General features: G+C 41.7%; 1 protein-coding gene across 1 annotated transcript in view; it reads left to right on the top strand.

The window, feature by feature from the left end:
- Nucleotides 1-16,978, top strand: part of SRPX (sushi-repeat containing protein, X-linked) — a 40,021-nt gene that overhangs the window by 1,268 nt on the left and 21,775 nt on the right. Inside the window, exons 2-5 of the mRNA XM_008579580.1 lie at nucleotides 1,369-1,428; nucleotides 5,313-5,504; nucleotides 6,931-7,107; nucleotides 15,611-15,737. Of these exons, the coding sequence (XP_008577802.1) occupies nucleotides 1,369-1,428; nucleotides 5,313-5,504; nucleotides 6,931-7,107; nucleotides 15,611-15,737 (556 nt within the window). The remainder of the gene's footprint in view (nucleotides 1-1,368; nucleotides 1,429-5,312; nucleotides 5,505-6,930; nucleotides 7,108-15,610; nucleotides 15,738-16,978) is intronic.

Consider the following 16,978-nt stretch of genomic DNA (forward strand, 5'->3'; position numbering starts at 1 on the left):
GAGAGAGAGAGAGAGAGAGAGAGAGAGAGAGAGAGTTTGCAGCTCATGTGTCTGGTTGTTTTTAATTCAGATGATTGAAGATTCACGATTCACATGCAGTTATATTATTTCCTTAGGATAGAGTCCCAGAAGTGGAATGATTAGATTAAAGGGTTTGAGTGTAGGTTTTTGATTCATGTTGCTAGGTTGCTTTTCTGGTTTTCATGTTCACTTTTTTGATATGAAATAATGAATAGTTTGTAATTTTGTATAGGTCTGGGTGGCCAGAGACCAGGTGAGGAAATCTGCAACAAAGCAGAACACAAAACTGGGCTTCTCTATTTGAGGGGTCTTCTCCAAATGGACATGGTCCAGCAGTCATCACCTCCCCACCTTCAGTTTCTACACTCTTCATATCTCATCCAAAATACAAGTGGAACAGGGACCACTGCTCGTTAGCTCATCCTGCATGGGGAACTGAATAACTTCATAGTAGAGATGTCCTTGTCTGTTATGGTTGCACGTACCTGTAGATAAATGGGTGACCAAGATGGTGCTAAGTAAAGGGTCAGTAATCAGACCGTGAAGTCTAGAGGGAGGTTTCTAGAGGGAAGTTTTCTGAATTTAAGATTACTGTTTTGAAGTTTGGGATCTGCTACCACCTCAAAGATCCACCACTCACTGCAATTCAGTATTTAATATTCTAGAAATGATTCAACTCCAACTTCCAAAAGAGTTAAACTTGAAAATAATACACAGACTTTCTCTCTGTGGCTGTGTTTTTATGAGTTACAAGACTCATTAAGAAATTTTGCTTTAGGCATGCCTTGGTTAGAGGTTCTTGATAAACATCAAGATCATCTATTTCAGCCCTCATTTCCTACAAATATACCAAAGCAGCTTTGTATTTCTTTCGTTATTATGATAAGACATTTAATTTACCTGCTTAAACTGCATTTCACAAGATGGACTGGTTTTCAGGTACTATAAACAGCCAGTTCTACTGTGTTTTCTTTGACTGCTGGAGAAACTGTGGGCTGTGTCTGAGTCACACACATTTTACTGTGTCTCCCCTGGCTTGAGATTCATATACATCGGCATCTTCTCAGAGTGAAGCTGACTTTCTCTCTATTCCAGAATTTCAGTTGGCATGTGGTTTGAGCCAAAACAGTTTGAGGCTCATTTTAATTCTCTCTGGCAACCTCAGCCCAGCCAGGTTCACTCTGAGAGGTCCCATGTCCCTTCATGAATGGCCACAGAAGCTCTTGCTCTTGGCTCTCTGTGTTCTAATAGCACCTCTTGCATGGACTGTGCCAAAGCAACGCTTTGAAATACGCGTCCATACCATGTGGCTTTTCTTGCTGCAGTTTCTGTTCTTTTTTATTGTAGGATCGGGAGACTCACCGCTAGAAGACGATGAAGTCGGGTCTTTACACACTAGATATAAAGGTGAATGCTTTGCTTATGTGCTAATGAGGACCTGCTGATGCCAGGAGAACTTTCCTTTTTGCCCTGCAGAGCAGACTATAATAAAGTGACCAGACAACACATTTAAGTTCTAATTACCTGTCCAGCAAAAGATATTTTAAAATAAATATGAGTACACATATGCTCCCATTAAATAAAAAGAAAAAAAAAACCCAAAAAATAAAAGAAAGAAAACCGAAAGCATTTGGAAATCTCTGAAGTGCTGTCCTTCAGCATTCCAATGGTCATTTTATTCTGATGTTTCTTTACTATGCTCACTTCTGCAAAGGCAGGTGCTAGCTGATGAAAGTGAAAATCAAGTCATGAGTTCTGCCTGATTCGTACATTACAGCCAGAATCGTCCAGAGTAAACCACCCAAGGCCAAATCTGGACCCGATGCTGCTAATGTACTGAGATGAATGGGGAATGAGAAAACTTGATTTTCATATGCTCATTTCATCATTCTCTTTCTGAGCCCAGCATGGCTCCTGAAATGATAAGTAAAGTGTGTTTCTCAAATGAAACTTAATGGTAAAGAACTTCATCTCTACACATATCCAGCAATCCACCCCCCAGCAGGTATAAAAAGCCTAATCAAGAACCTTCTATTCAGGCTCAGGTAAGTATGTCCACAAATATTTCTACTAGTGAAACACTTCTTGAAGCTTAGGGTGCCCTGGAAAACAAACAAACAAACAAAAAACGAAGGTAAATTTAGATGCTTTCTCTCTGACTCTAGTTCCTCTGATAGTGGAGGAGTAATTTGAAGAAAATTGGTTAACAAAGTTCCATTGTAGCATTTTGCCCAGAAAATTTGTCCACATTCTGGCAAGAGGACACTGCTCTGCTCTGTTGGGATATATCTGAGCTATAGAAGAATCAGGGTAGTACTGGTCAGCCTTTAGCTGGAGAGCATCCCTGTTTTTTTCCACACAAGTGAACAACCTTCTAATATAATGACTGGTGCCTGGTGCCTATGTCCAGATGGTTTCCCACCATATACCACATTTGCTGGTGACCTCTGAATGCAAATGCTTATCGCTAACTATAGTTCCTATCTTCATAGCCTCAGGAATTAACCAATCAAGCGAAGCACAAATTTGTTAATCAGATGTTTGGAGTAAGGAAATGTTCTGATTTGTTAAACTTCCTAAGTAATTGAGGGTTTAAAAAAATTTCTTTGAGCCCCTTGTTGAAAAATCTTCCTAAAACACATGCATGCACAGGTGACCCTTGACATCTACAGTAGGGGTTGTCTAGTGTCTGCGGGTCATTGTTCCCAGTGTCCCTCCTCACCTCACAGCATTGCCAGTGTGGAAGGTAGACCAAATAGCCACAATATGTGCCTGCCCTGTTTAAGAATAAATCCTTCTTAGGAAAATTGTTTCCATTGTTAGTTAAATTGCTTACCTATGAGGGGGTCTTCAAACAGTTCCTAGAAAGATTTGTATTAATTTCCAATTCTATTTTTCCATGAACTTTTAAAGTACCCTCACATAATAATCATTTCATTATGTACATGTGTAGCAAAACATCATGTTGTATACCTTAAATTTATACTGTGATTTTTAAAAAGTTTTTTTAGTTTCAAAAGTCAGAGGCAAACCATTATTAACTGATGATTTAGCTCTAGATTCTCAGGCCCCTTCACAGTGTCTGGCACAGAGTATATACTCAATAACTGTTTTTGAGTTAAAGTAAACAAAGAAAATAGAGTGAAATTTAACCAACATTTATTATGTTATCAGTATATGGCAAGCATCGCTTTTGATTCTTTTCCTTGGAATACAAATATATATTGACACTAATTGAGGGAAGGGGAAAGGTGTGGAGAGATATGTCAGTATTGTCTCCTGTTTACAGATGAAGGAACCAGGGATTATAGAAGGTAGGTGACTTGCCCAGAGTCACATTGCTAGCAAATGTTACACTTGGGTCTGAACAGGTGTTTGGGCTTACATCCAGAACTTGTTAGTGGCTCCTCATTAGTCTGCTACCCCAGGAACTCCAGTTAGCTGGAATGCTTACCACATTGGCCCAAGGGGATGTACAAGCTTTCCTGAATAATTAATTTAGATTTCTCCTTAGTAAACCCTGTCTTAACTAAAGCAGCACAACAGCTTCCTTTTTCTTAACCTCTATGTTAAACATTTTGCTAATTCACTTTAATTCATGGTGCTTATGTGCACTTTAAATTCAAGTCACTCACTGACATTTTAATTACTATCACTGCAGAGCTGTTAAACTGTGAAAATATCTTCCTGAAGATATTTGTCTTGGAAAGTAATCCAAAAGAAATTCCTTTTGCAAATAAGCAAAGACAAGATTTTTTCCCACATGTTGACAACAGCAGTTTTTGGATGTGTGGCCAGCACTGCTAGGAGAATTTAAAGACTCAGAATATGGAAGCCAAATCTAATCACATGTTGCACTGAAACATGTGAATTTGTGATATATGTACATGCAGGTCATAGATACATATATCGTAAATATATGTAGTACATACAGACTGCATGTATAAACACTTAAAGGAAAGAAACTTTGTTCAAGGAAGGTCTGTAGGTCTTGTGTGAGCTCCTGCAAGTGTATATTGATGTGGTCCTTGGGACATCACGTTTACTCAGAAAGTCCAGGGAATATTACTTGAATCCTGAGTTGAGGACCCACTTGTATTTGTCTTCAAAGTATTATATGATGAAAGTACTAGCTAAAGAGGATGTGAGAGCACAAAAGTATAAAAGCTCCAAACCTGGACAGAACTGTTGGTTTTCATGGCTGAGATGCAGTCAAAAGCACGTCCAGGGGAAGTGAAGCAGGGTCTGTTCTCCTTTCTGGCCACACGATGGCGGACTTGCACCACTCGCTGGCAGCTCAGGGGCTGGTGTGGAGTAATGAGCCCGGCAGCTGTAGGGAAGTGGTTCCTGTTCATGGCATTGAGAGCCTGGCAGGCTTGAGGGTGCTCCTTACTGGTCCCCATCGAATGTGGGAAATTGGTGCAGTGACCAGTATGGGAACTTCCCCACCGAGGAGCTAGTCTTGCCCTTATATATTTTATGGATCTCAGAGAGCACCTTCCTTATGCACAGGGAAGAGCTTCTGATTTATTAGTGTCATCATAGTGTGCTATGGGCAACCATGAGACCAAAATCAAAACACCCTGCAACTTTGCCATCTGGGGAGGATGTCGCTCTGTTATCTAAAGAGACGTAATCGGTGACATCTGAAAAGGGGGGACTGATTCCCTATCGGAGGTAGTTCTGCGACTTTAGGCCAAAATTATATCCTGTTGCAAAAACCTGGAAATTGTAGCTTCATTCAAATTAGTTAACAATAGTATTATGACTTTTTACAGAGAATAAGCATATGGCTCAGAAGAAATCCAAATTGACCAATTGTTGACACCCCCCCGACCCCCCAACTATGTATGGATGGCTGATGGCTGGGGTTAAGGTTCACAATGATATCAACTGCCCTCAAGAGATTTATGTATCTAGTTAAGGGAAATACTAAAAAGAACAAGCATTTATTGAACATTTACTATGTGTTAGGCTCTGTGCTAGGTGCTCGATATGCATTTTTTATTTATTCTTTACAACAGCCCTATGACATAAGTGTTTACTCACAGAGGTTAGGTAACTTGTCCAAGATCACACAGCTTGTCATAGGGGATTCATATTTACATATGTTTGACACCTAGTCCCATGATCACAAACTCCCTACCCAGAGACACTTAAGAGAACATGGGGTACTATTTGGAGGTCCAAAATTTGGAAGGTAGCCAGCCTGGGGCTGCGTGAGTGAGGGGACACATTTCCTGAAGATATTACTCCCTACTTCTCCCCTCCTTTGTTTCTGCTACCTGTAGATACTCCATGGTGCTCTCCTATCAAGGTCAAGTACGGGGATGTGTACTGCAGAGCCCCTCAAGGAGGATACTACAAAACTGCCCTGGGAACCAGGTGCGACATTCGCTGTCGGAAGGGCTACGAGCTGCAGGGCTCTTCCCAGCTTATCTGCCAGTCAAACAAACGGTGGTCTGACAAGGTCATCTGCAAACGTGAGTAGCCCAGCCTTGTGTTGGGTCCTCAAGGACAATCAGGGCCAAAGTTCTTTTGCTCTGGGATCAGAACTTTTCACTGAACATTGATGAGAAAGACTTCCCTTGTGAGCAGAAGCCAGTGGGTTTTTAAGATATGGTAGAAGTAAGATGGCTCTTTTCAGAGAAGAGGGTGTGATCAACTGTTTGGGAAAATGGGAGAGAAGAGATATGATCATCAGATAGGTTAGGTTTATTCAGTAAGTGCTAGATCCTGAAAAGGTGTTGGAGAGTTAGAAACATATAAGACACATCAGGCTCTGCTGTGAAGGGTCTCGCAGAATAACACCAGAGACAGCAGGACAGAGGCGGAAGCCCCGAGATAAGTACAAGAATGGTTCTAAGTCAGGGACTCATGGTAGCAGATTAAAGAAGTATTCTCTTAAGGAGTGGGGCTTAGGGAGGCAGGAAAGGGTCACTGAAGAAGTGATGCTCATTCCGGGAAAGGGAGTATGCCCTAGTGTAGAGGAGGAGAAGAGTATTTTAAGGGCTGACTGTTAGCTTCATGATGGGTCATACCACATCTGGAAAACTGCAAGGGGTTCAGCGTTGTCGCAGCACATTGTAGATGCCCCTGTTCAAAACAGCCACCACTTATAGAGCATTTCACACACATTCAATTTTTGCAACACCCCTATCAGTATAGGCATCATTACTTTAACCTCATCTTTGGGGAAACTGTTTCAGGGCTGCATCCATGTGATTCAGACTATACAACTCAGTGACTGTAGGGGACGCTGTTGGTGCTTCACCCAGATCTCCCTGTTACCCTTTCACCAGTTCTGTGTCCATCTCCCAGCTTCCAAGCACTTTGAATCTTCGACCTTCTTTGGAGGAAGAAGAAACTTCAGTCCTTCAGAAGACTGCTCTCTTACAAGGGAAAGCATTTCCCATGGGCAGCCTGTAGCTGCTCAATGACTGACTAGAAAATGATTATGAAAGCCCAGCCTCCTTGCCTGGAGGCAGAACAGCTCTGAGCTGTCACCAGTGCTCCAGAGCTCAGGCTAAGGCCGACTTGACCTGAGTTGACACCTTGCTTGGCTTCCTCCTCATCCCTGTCCTGCTGCCTCCACCCCTTCACAGGTCTCCCCTGGGAGCACTTTTGTACTAAACTACTTGCATACAAATACTTATCTCAGAATCTGTTTCCCAGGAACCCAACCTAAGATGGTGGTTTAGCTGGGATGCCAACTCGAGCCAGGCTGACACGAAACTTTCTGTCCCTTCTATGTGACATACAACCACCTGTTGTTTCTGTAATTTCATCTGTTATATTTAAATTAACTTTTTAATAAAGCATTTACCCTATGCTCTCAGAATTTCTGGACTCCGAAACTGTATGGACGAAAACTAAGATATGCTGAATATTTGATTTTCTCTTTTCCAGAAAAGCGATGTCCTACCCTTGCCATGCCAGCAAATGGAGGGTTTAAGTGTGTAGATGGTGCCTATTTTAACTCCCGCTGTGAGTACTATTGCTCACCAGGATACACATTGAAAGGGGAGCGGACAGTTACATGTATGGACAACAAGGCCTGGAGCGGCCGACCAGCCTCCTGTGTGGGTAAGAAAACGCCCTGGGGAGGCACACGCTTTGGGAGGAGCAGGGGTGTTCGTATGGTGGATTTAAAAGGCAGCATCGATATCCTGCCTGTAAAGCGTTAAGCACCCAGCTTTGCTGCCAGTGGCTCTCTTCATCCCTGGCCCTCGGGGCTCAGCCCTAGACCTAACCTCAGTCTTTATCTTAGAGCTGACTTCAAAGCTGATGGCTTCCATATGACTTTTGTCTCTTTCTTGGCTTGCTATTGAGGCAGCTACAGGCTGGCAGAGGTGCGGCACACACACAGACCCCACACTTTAGTTCAGGGGTCTGTCCTGTAGCATTGAGCAGAGTTATTGACATTTGCAGGGGCAGTTCTGCAGAGAGCATCAGTGTGCCTTTCAGCCAACAGATGTAGTTCCCTTGTCGTTGACTCTGGTGGTCAGCAAGCACTCAGTTTGCTTGCTGTAGGAGATTTGTATATTTTGTCTTACTCTGGGTTTGTTGGGCAGTGGATGGTTCTCACAGTGTGGTGCTGGGACCAGCAGCAGTAGCATCCCCTGGGAACTGTTTAGAAATGCAAATTCTCGGCCCATCCACCACCTGCTGAATCAGAAACTGGGGGGTGGAGCCCAGCACTTTGCACTTTAATGAGCCCTCCGGGGATTCTGAAGCACTCAAGCGGAGAGCCACTGACCTAGGGCACTGTTTCTCAAACTTTATTGTGCATAGGAATCATCTGGGGACACTGGTCAAAATGCAGATTCTAACTCAGCAGGTCTGGGGTGGGCCCTGGGACTCTAGACCATGCTCTTAGGGCAAGTTTTCTGAACCTTGGCCCAGTGGACATTTGGGGCCAGATAATTCTTTGTTGTAGTGTCCTGTCCTTTGCACTGTAGGATGTTTAACGTCATTATTAGCTTTTACCATTGGGTGCCAGTAATACCCCCTCCCCACTCCATCCCCGTCCTCCTGTTGTAACGACCAAAACTGTCTGCAGACATTGTCAAATAACCCTGGGGTCGGGGAAAGGAGAAAAATCAGTCCCCCTTTGAGAACCACTGGTCTAGGGGTAGTGGATCTCCGTCCTTGCTATGTATTAGGGTCACCTGGGTATCTTTTAGAACCTGACTTTAGAGATTCTGATTCAATTAGCCTAGGTTGGGGCAGCTGGAGGAGGCCGGTGGTGTTTTAAAAGCTTCCCAGGTGGTTTTCATGTGCAGCTAAGATCCAGGACCATTGTCCGAGAGCAGAGCTTCTCAAAGTTTGGTCCCACTGCCTCCCACCCCCAGCATCATCTGAGAACTTGTTAGTGATGCAAATTCCTAGGTCCCCCTCTGACCTACAGGATTAGAAACTCTGAGGTGGGCCCTAGCAGTATGCATTTTCAAACTCTCCGGGGTTTTTTGATGCATGATAAGATTTTACAACCTGCCTTAGAAGGTCAAATTTGAGAAGAACTTCAGTTCCTTTATAATGAAATTATTGCCCATGAACGAGCAGCATCAGCACCAGGAAGAAGCTTGTTAGAAATGCAGAGTCTAGCAAATCAAAATTTGCATTTTAAGAAGACCCCTAAGGGGTTGGTATGCCCTTTAAACATTGAGGCACACTGCTCTGGGGCAGTGGTTTTGAACACGGGCTGCCATTTGTATCTGAATTTCTGGGCACTGTTATTTTTTTTTTTTTTGAAGCTCCTTCAAGTGTTTGAGAACCACTGTCCCAGGAAACATTTATTCATAAACTGTTAAAGCTGCCAGGACCTGCCCTTAGAGAACATTCTAGTCCAGTCTTCCATTCTACATACGAGGCCTGGCATCTGGCCAGAGGTGCCTGGCTCCTGCCATGCTTGGATCTGCTCATCCATAGACAACTGTTTAGCTTAGTTCGCTAGTGTGCTTAACCCCCCAGGACTCCTTCCTGACTGCTCAGTGTCTTGGGCATTACTTCATGCGTAAGACTGAAATCTGATGCTACCCTCAGGGAGGCTGATGTGAGACCTTGGTCCCAGGGGTGTCTTCCTTGGCAGCATCAGCTATTTTCATTGTGAAATTATGTGGTAAATGAGCTATAGCCAAGTGACCAGGCTGAAGATATGATCAGAACACTTCTGTATCAGAGTCATAGCCTGGACCATACCTTGTACCCATTTGACAAGAGCAATAGGTCCACATAAATACTCAGCTAACTGACTCAGATTTATTCTGGGCTTCTCTTTTACTGGTATTTAAATGGGTGTTTGTATTGGTTAGTAGTCAGGAAAACAGAAACCATTCTAGGTATTTCAAACAGAGGGGAATTTAACAAAGGGAATTGGTTACAAAAGTATAGGAAGAGCTGCAGGAGCAAAAGAGGAAAAACCAGAGATTAGTTACAGCAAGAAGCCACTACCAACCAGGGACTGAAGGAACAAAAGTGAGATGATAGAGCTGGCCAGTTAGCTCAGTTAGAGCATGGTGTTGATAACACCAAGGTCAAGGGTTTGGATCCCCATATTGGCCAGCCACCAAAAAATTTTTTTAAAAAAATGTGGGATGACAGTGTTAGCCAAAAGTTCACATGTCATCCTGATGCTGATATTTCTATAACTGACATGATTACTAATAAGGGGGAAATCAGGAGCACGAGGAAACTTTCATTGAAGCTTCTACCAGAAGCACAGAAGCTTCTGCCTCCTTCCCACCATCTAATTTCATGAGAGTGCCTCCCATTGGCAAATCTGTCTGGCACCTAGCTGGCAAAGGAATCATGAAAACATAATTTTTAGACTTTCAGTCCATTCAGTAAAGGGGAGATTATAGACAAACCGAGTATCAATAGAATATTTGGCATGGTAACTTTTTTCCAAGGTTTTAGACTTCTTCCCCTGAATCTGGTAGTGCTCATTGGTGAAAAGACTGCAGAGCAGTCCTGGTCAAGCAGTGCAGGAAGAATGGTGCTGAGGGTGTGAACTCTGGACATGCTCTATTTGAAAAACATGGCACAGGGTGATGTTCAGGTCAGGAGGGCTTCAGAGATGTTGCTTTCAGTATCTCTCCTGTGATTTGGTATGTGCAAGTTAGCTCTTCAAAACAAACAAATGAAAAAAAAAAGTGTCTACTCCTTCCTATAGGAAGGGAGAGAGGTGATGGTGGGAGGAGAGTAGAAGCTCAAAACTTTCTGCTAAGCAAGCTTCGGCAGAGTTCCACAGGGATCATCATACTGTTCAGATTTCCAGATTGTGTGTAGCAATGGAAAGAAAATGCTGATTGTTCTCAAAAGGAAAAAGCAACAAGCATGTCTAAAGCTGGACCAGATGGGCCTGGAACCTTCTCAGAATGAGAGAGGAGGAACCAAAAAATAAACCCCAATTTCAGGGTATTTATCTCACACTTTGCCAGGGCAAGGTTCAGGAATATTTGGAGGAAGGGGTATTATGCATGCAATTAAGTGGGAGTGCAAAAAGGGGGACAGTGAGCTACAAGAGAGCTTAGCACTCCCAGCACAAAGAGAGAAAAAAACAAGCAGACAAGTCTTTCTTTGATTTTGGTAATGGACAAGCTGGAGTTTGTCCCCAGTGAATTTTACTCCAGAGGTGTCATTTACTCTTTTGGCTTTAAATATATTAAGTTAGTTTAATAAATGTGTTTGTGTGTTGGTGGGGCTAGGGAGTCCTTGAGCATAAACTCAGAGCCTCAGCCTATTTTAGGAGCTGACACATGGTGGCTGAGTGGTTCCCAGATTTCCACACAACCTTGAATAGTGCATCTTGGCCAGAGCTGTGCTGAGTGCTGAGAAAGTCATCCCAGTTCACTGCCAGACCTGGAGGGAAGAGAGAAGGCTGAGCTTACTTTTGACTCTGAAGTGGTCAGTTCTGTGGTCTGGTTAATTTGAAAGCACCATGAGTTAAAATTAATTCTCTTACGCAGACCACACTCTGGCAGTGGACTCAAATTCATGATTATTTCAGAAACAGATTTAGATACAAATAAGTCAATGTAGGAGAAAGAACATACTGCAAATTGCAGGAGGGTGAAGTATTTAAAGAACCTCAACCTCCATTAATATAAAAAAAAATAAACTTTAGAATGTAACCACTGTTTTTTGGGGGAGGATTTTTTTTCTTTCCATTTTTAGTTATTTTTGGTTATATTAGCATTTGGATAGAACAGCGGACTGTTGGACTTACAACAAGTCCTCATTTAGAGACCAAACTTTGAGTAGACACATGATCTCTCCTTTAGACCAACACTTTTTCATAGGCCAAAAAAGGAAGAAAAATAATTAAGGATAGTTTAAAAACCATGGACAATGAAAACCCAGGAAATGTCTTTTGACATGCAAAGAGTAGCCATTTAATTGCTTTAACAAAGGACAATGTACTAACCAACATAGTTTTTGGTATTGCTATCTTATTTTATATTTTCTACAGAGTAGAATAGATGGGAGATTTATTAATAAAAAAGAAATTCTGGAATAAAAAATCTCTGAGACTTAAGATATGCAAATTGGTGGCACACATTTCTTTCTTCCCAACTGTCTGATAGCTGGGTTTGCCCAGTGACCCACAGGAACATTTGCTGGGCTTCATTACGTTCTTTAATTGATGATACAAACATCAGTGGGGCTAAGAATAAATATATCAGTGCACTGTTGCAGATGATCTTAAATTATGCTAAATTTTTCCTGGGTATTCTTTTGCAAACTTTCAGGAAGCTAGTTTTAGCTTTAAAACAATTTGATTGATTGAGATACTGACCCACTTTTTACCTTACATGACTTGTTTGTACAAACTGAACAGGTAAACTTTTAGTGACCCTCTCTAATATAAATGTATCGCCAATGAATTTTTAGTTGAGCGTCTTTCTGGTGAAGATGGTGACATTTAATTGTGGATTTCATTGCTTCTTTTCTTGGCTCTTTTGTCCTTTTTGGAAAGTTCTCTGAAATTGTATATGGTGCCAAAGAGATGGAACCACTTCCCAGAGCCATCCATAGGGATTACACTGTCTCCAAAGGGGAAGCAAACGATTGGGCGAGTTTTCTTTGGTTAGGTTTGCTCTGTCTTTGGCATGAAATGAACTCTTCCTTCCTCTGTCACCAACCTCAAACTATTTTATATTTGTATCAATGATCTATTGCTGCACAACAGACCACCCAAAACTTAGTGGTTTCAAACAACTATGTTATTGCTTAAAGATGCTCTGGGGTGGAAATCTGCGGAGGGCTCTGTGGGGATGGTCATCTCTGCTGTATGTAGTCATAGCTGAGGTGACTGATTGGGGCTGGTGGATCCAAGATGGCACCACTCCCATGTCTGGTTCCTCAGTTGGGGGAAGCTGTATGGGCTGGACTCTGGTTGAGTCTCTTTCTCTCTCTCTCTCCCTTTATAATTTCTCATCCTCACTACTTGGCCTCTTCAGTCAATCGGACTCCTTTAGATGGCAGCTGGCTTCCAAGATAGTGAAAGCAGAAGGTGCCAGACTCTCTCTGGAACTGGCATGGGGTCACTTCCTTCACTATTTAAGTTACCTGTTGGCCAAGACATAATCCTTTTGAACTTCCTTCTAATTTCCACCAGCTACCTTGTTAGACCCGTTAAAGATTCCCAAGTAAATAGTTTGGCTTCTCAGATACATAATAGTTGATGCGATGTAATATACTGTATTTGTTTCTCATATTTTATACACAGAATGGAAACTAGAGCACAGAGAAGGATGACAGTTTGTCAGATGTCTCCAATGAATTGGGCAGAGAGCAGAGGCCAGGATTTTCACTGAGGATTTCAGGGTTCCCACACAATAACTGGCTCTGCAGGCATTCTGACTCAACAGGGAATAGTAATTATGTTTCTATAGAAACTAGTCACTTCATTCACAGAAACTTATGGTAATGTATCAAAAGCTACGGTGGCCATGGTTGGATAATAACAGGCTTAGGTTTCTGGAGCATTGGCTGAAGAGCAGACCAGCTGGTCTCATGAGCTGAGAGAGAGAAGCTAGTTCTGCTGCCACTTTTCTAGGACTTATGGGAAAGCTGTGGCAAGTGATCACAAAAGAATATGTGGGCAAAGGTTGGAAGAAAACACTAGGTCAGCAAAGGCTGATGCACAGAAACATTTGGCTTATTAAACTAATTAAAAAATATGTAATGGTGTCTTAAAATCCCAGACCACAAAGAAATTCCAAAGGAGAAGAAATGCTTCCCAGTCTACAAAAGGGGATGCTAATAACATTACTTAGTGTAATGGGTTGTTGGAAGAATTCAATGAAATAAGGCAGGGATAGAATTTAGCATGAGCTGGGCACATAGGAAGGGTTCAGTGAGCATTAGCTATAATTTGTAGTGATTTATTTCTTTGTGCTTCTGGTTTGGGAGAACACTGCTTCTGAAAAGTAAGCCAGTTTCGACTGATCATTATTAGCTGGACATAGGCTGGCTTTGGGAAGTTCTGAGACTCTTCACCCAAATGAGTGTGTTTGCTCACACTGTCAGTACATCTCGTTTATACAAAGAAAAAACGTTCTACCAACCAAAGGTTTAGTTTACCTGACACAGAGACTAAGAGTCTCTCTTCACTCTGACAATATTGCTCCAAGAAAATATGGTAACACAAAGTAATTTTACACTGAAAATCCATGTCCTCTCCTTGGCCCCTCCCCTTTTGCTTTACATTTTTAATTAATATACACTCCATAATGCAATTGCCAGCTATGTTTGACCAGCAGGGGGCAGGCATTGTATATCCTTGTACTTGTCTTTCTGATTCTCCAAAAGCTGTGAAATGTTCATCTGAATTATAAAAGTATGTCTTTTTATCACCTACCATAGTGAAAAAAAGATTAATTTTTAAAAATTTAGCAACTGAAAATAGACACTCAAATGCATTTTAAATATCTTCTATTTTATGTAACATTTACATACTTCATTTTATGAATTCAAAGAAGCATATTTTTTTTACACTTTACTATTCCTGAAATTGGGATCCATCTCACAATCGATAGTGACTTAGATTCAATAAAATATGGTAGTTATTTAATTTAGGATTAGTGTACAAAGGCTGTAAATTCACACTGCATTGAAGCATGAACAAGAATGAAACTGAATTTGGATAGCTGAAGGAAAAATTGTTTAACAAATTATTCATAATTTCTTACTATAAATAAAATGAGAAGTTATTAGACAAGACACAGGAGAAAGTATATAGAGATTCTCACTTGGTGTAGTTAGTGTCTCAAAGACATTGGTGATTCAGAATCAAAAGGACATTTAATTTTCATTCGGGCTGTTATAGCATTTAAATAATTATTGGTGTATATGTAAAGTGATGCAAAGCTGACTGTCTGTAACTTACTATGCTGTCTTTACATAGTTCTTTACCTGCTCAGAATTATCAAGTAGAATTTGCAAAAGTTTGAACTTCCTCTTGTGATTTCACTTTAGCTGTAATAAGATAAAATGCAACCACTTGTAGAATTGACATCTCATTTATTTTTAGCCCTCATTATCAACCAATCTTTGATAGCAAGGGGGCGGAACTTCAAGTACCAGGTAGAGAAACTACTTGGGGAAATTTGAGAGACCTTTGGAGAGCCAGCGCCAAGGTAAAACTGCTGTCCCAGAACACAAAACCATAGGTGTGGTCCAGTGGCAGATGGAGGAGAGAGTAGACCCATGCAGACCATGGCCTGTTTTAAGATATTTAGCAATATGTTGTGAATAGACATAGCAGGAAGAGAGAGCACATGTTCCAGTGGTAAGTGCTCTGACTTGAGTTACAATTCATGCTGCCACTATCTACATACATAGTCTTAAATAAATCATGTAAATTCTCTGAGCCTCTGTTTGCACATCCATAAAACGGGAGAGTTGGGTGGTTCCTTTACACTTCCGTAGCATTCACTTCTATCTTCCCTGGGACAGTGCCATTTTTCTACCTTGTGTTTATTTCTACCTTGTGTTATTTTGTGCATGGCAACATAATCCCCCTAACAGACTGTTTCTCTTTGAAAAGTCGTGAGCACATGGTTTTCTTGCCTTTGTGCACCCCCACCCCCAGCAGTTGGAATAGAGCCTTGGTAAGGTAGGTATTCATTAAAGATTTATTGCCTTGAATTGAATCAAATAGATGATAGCTAGGGTACCTTTCTCAAACATTCTATAATGCTGTCTTTAAAGTGGGAGGGGCTCACTAAAGCTGAATGACTTCAAGCTGCAGTTGGGTAATTGCCATGTTGACAACTCAGTAGGCAGAGTTTGGAAGTGTGGGGAGAAAGGAGCTGGGGCTAATAAACTATTCCACAGGACACCTAGCAAAGGCCAGTTGCTTGCAGGTTTAGCCCTGTGTATGTGAGTACTCAAACAATCTTCAAAACTTGTCAGGAGAGAAAGGGCGAGATGAAAGGAGGGAAAAGAAATACAGAGGGTGAGCAAACTCTTTGAAAATGGGGAGTGCCGAGAGGTTTGGGTATTCAAACTTTGGGTTTTGACCTCCAATTTGACAAGCTCTTTCTTGATGATGGTGAGAATGTTGTGGTTATATTTTCAGATATGGAACCACCTAGAATCAAGTGCCCAAGCGTGAAGGAACGCATTGCTGAACCCAATAAGCTGACAGTCCGGGTGTCCTGGGAGACTCCTGAAGGAAGAGACACAGCAGACGGCATTCTTACTGAGTAAGTAAAACTTGGCAGCTGGGATGATACCTTTTTTATGTGAGACATTTATGACCCAGAGTCGAGGAGTGTATCTGTGCTGGTCTATTTGTGCTTTCAGGTGGATTCCCCCTGGTCACCATCTAACATATTGTATATTTTCCTTATGTGTTTGTTAATTGCCTGTCTCCACTACAGTATGTTCACTTCCGTATCCCTAATGCCCAGACCTGAGTCTGGCACATAGCACTCAATAATGTTTATTGAAGAAAAGAAAGGAAATAAGAAGGGATGGTGGGAAAAGGGAAGAGGAGGGACAGAAGAATGAGAAAGCCAACTGGTTAATTCAGGGATAGAATCACCCCCACTTCCTGGCTGGGGGTTTCTATTCATGCCGCCTGGCCCTACTAAGCCCTCACCTCCCCTGGGAAGCCTTCTGTGTCTCCCAGGTGGCCCCCGGTGCTGCCCACTTTGTGCTCTGAGAGTACGGTTTAATGAAGACCTTTTCCACCCCTTGTTTGTTGGCTGCACCTATTTCTTTACAAACTTTTAATTTTTAATTTATTTTTAAAACTTCTGATGACATCAATCACTTATAGAATTTTATAAAAAAAAATGAGAAAAGGAGTCTTCTGCCTTCTTGCCCGCCTTAACCCCATTCTCTAGGACCAATTGCGTTCATAATTTAATGTACATCTGAGATGCTTATTATTATTATTATTTTTATTTTTAATTTACCTATATGCAATACAGTTGATTTTTGTGTCCCTTTACCAATTCCTCCTTTTTGCCCCTCCCCCCCATCAACATCATATCTGTTCACTTGTCTTAACAAGTTCAAGGAATTGTTGTGATTGTTGTGTCTTCTTTCCCCACCTCCCACCGTTTGTTTGCATATTTACTGCTCCCACAAATAAGTGAGAACATGCTATTTTTCTCTTTCTGTGCCTTGCTTATTTCACTTAATATAATTTTCTCTAAGTCCATCCATGTTGCTGTGAGCAGTAGTATTTCATTATTTTTTTATAGCAGAGTAGTATTCCACCATGTAGATATACCACATTTTCCTTATCCACTCATCCTATGATGGGTATTTAGGCTGGTTCTGACTCTTGGCTATTGAAAATGTAACTGCAATAAACATTGGAGTACAGGTATCCCTTTGACATGATGATTTCCATTCCTCTGGGAATATACCCAGCAGTGGAATAGCTGGGTCATATGGTAGATCTATCTGTAATTGAGGAACCTCCAAACCATTT

Source organism: Galeopterus variegatus, unplaced genomic scaffold (genome assembly GCF_000696425.1).
Source record: "Galeopterus variegatus unplaced genomic scaffold, G_variegatus-3.0.2 Scaffold1915, whole genome shotgun sequence".
Taxonomy (NCBI): Eukaryota; Metazoa; Chordata; class Mammalia; order Dermoptera; family Cynocephalidae; genus Galeopterus; species Galeopterus variegatus.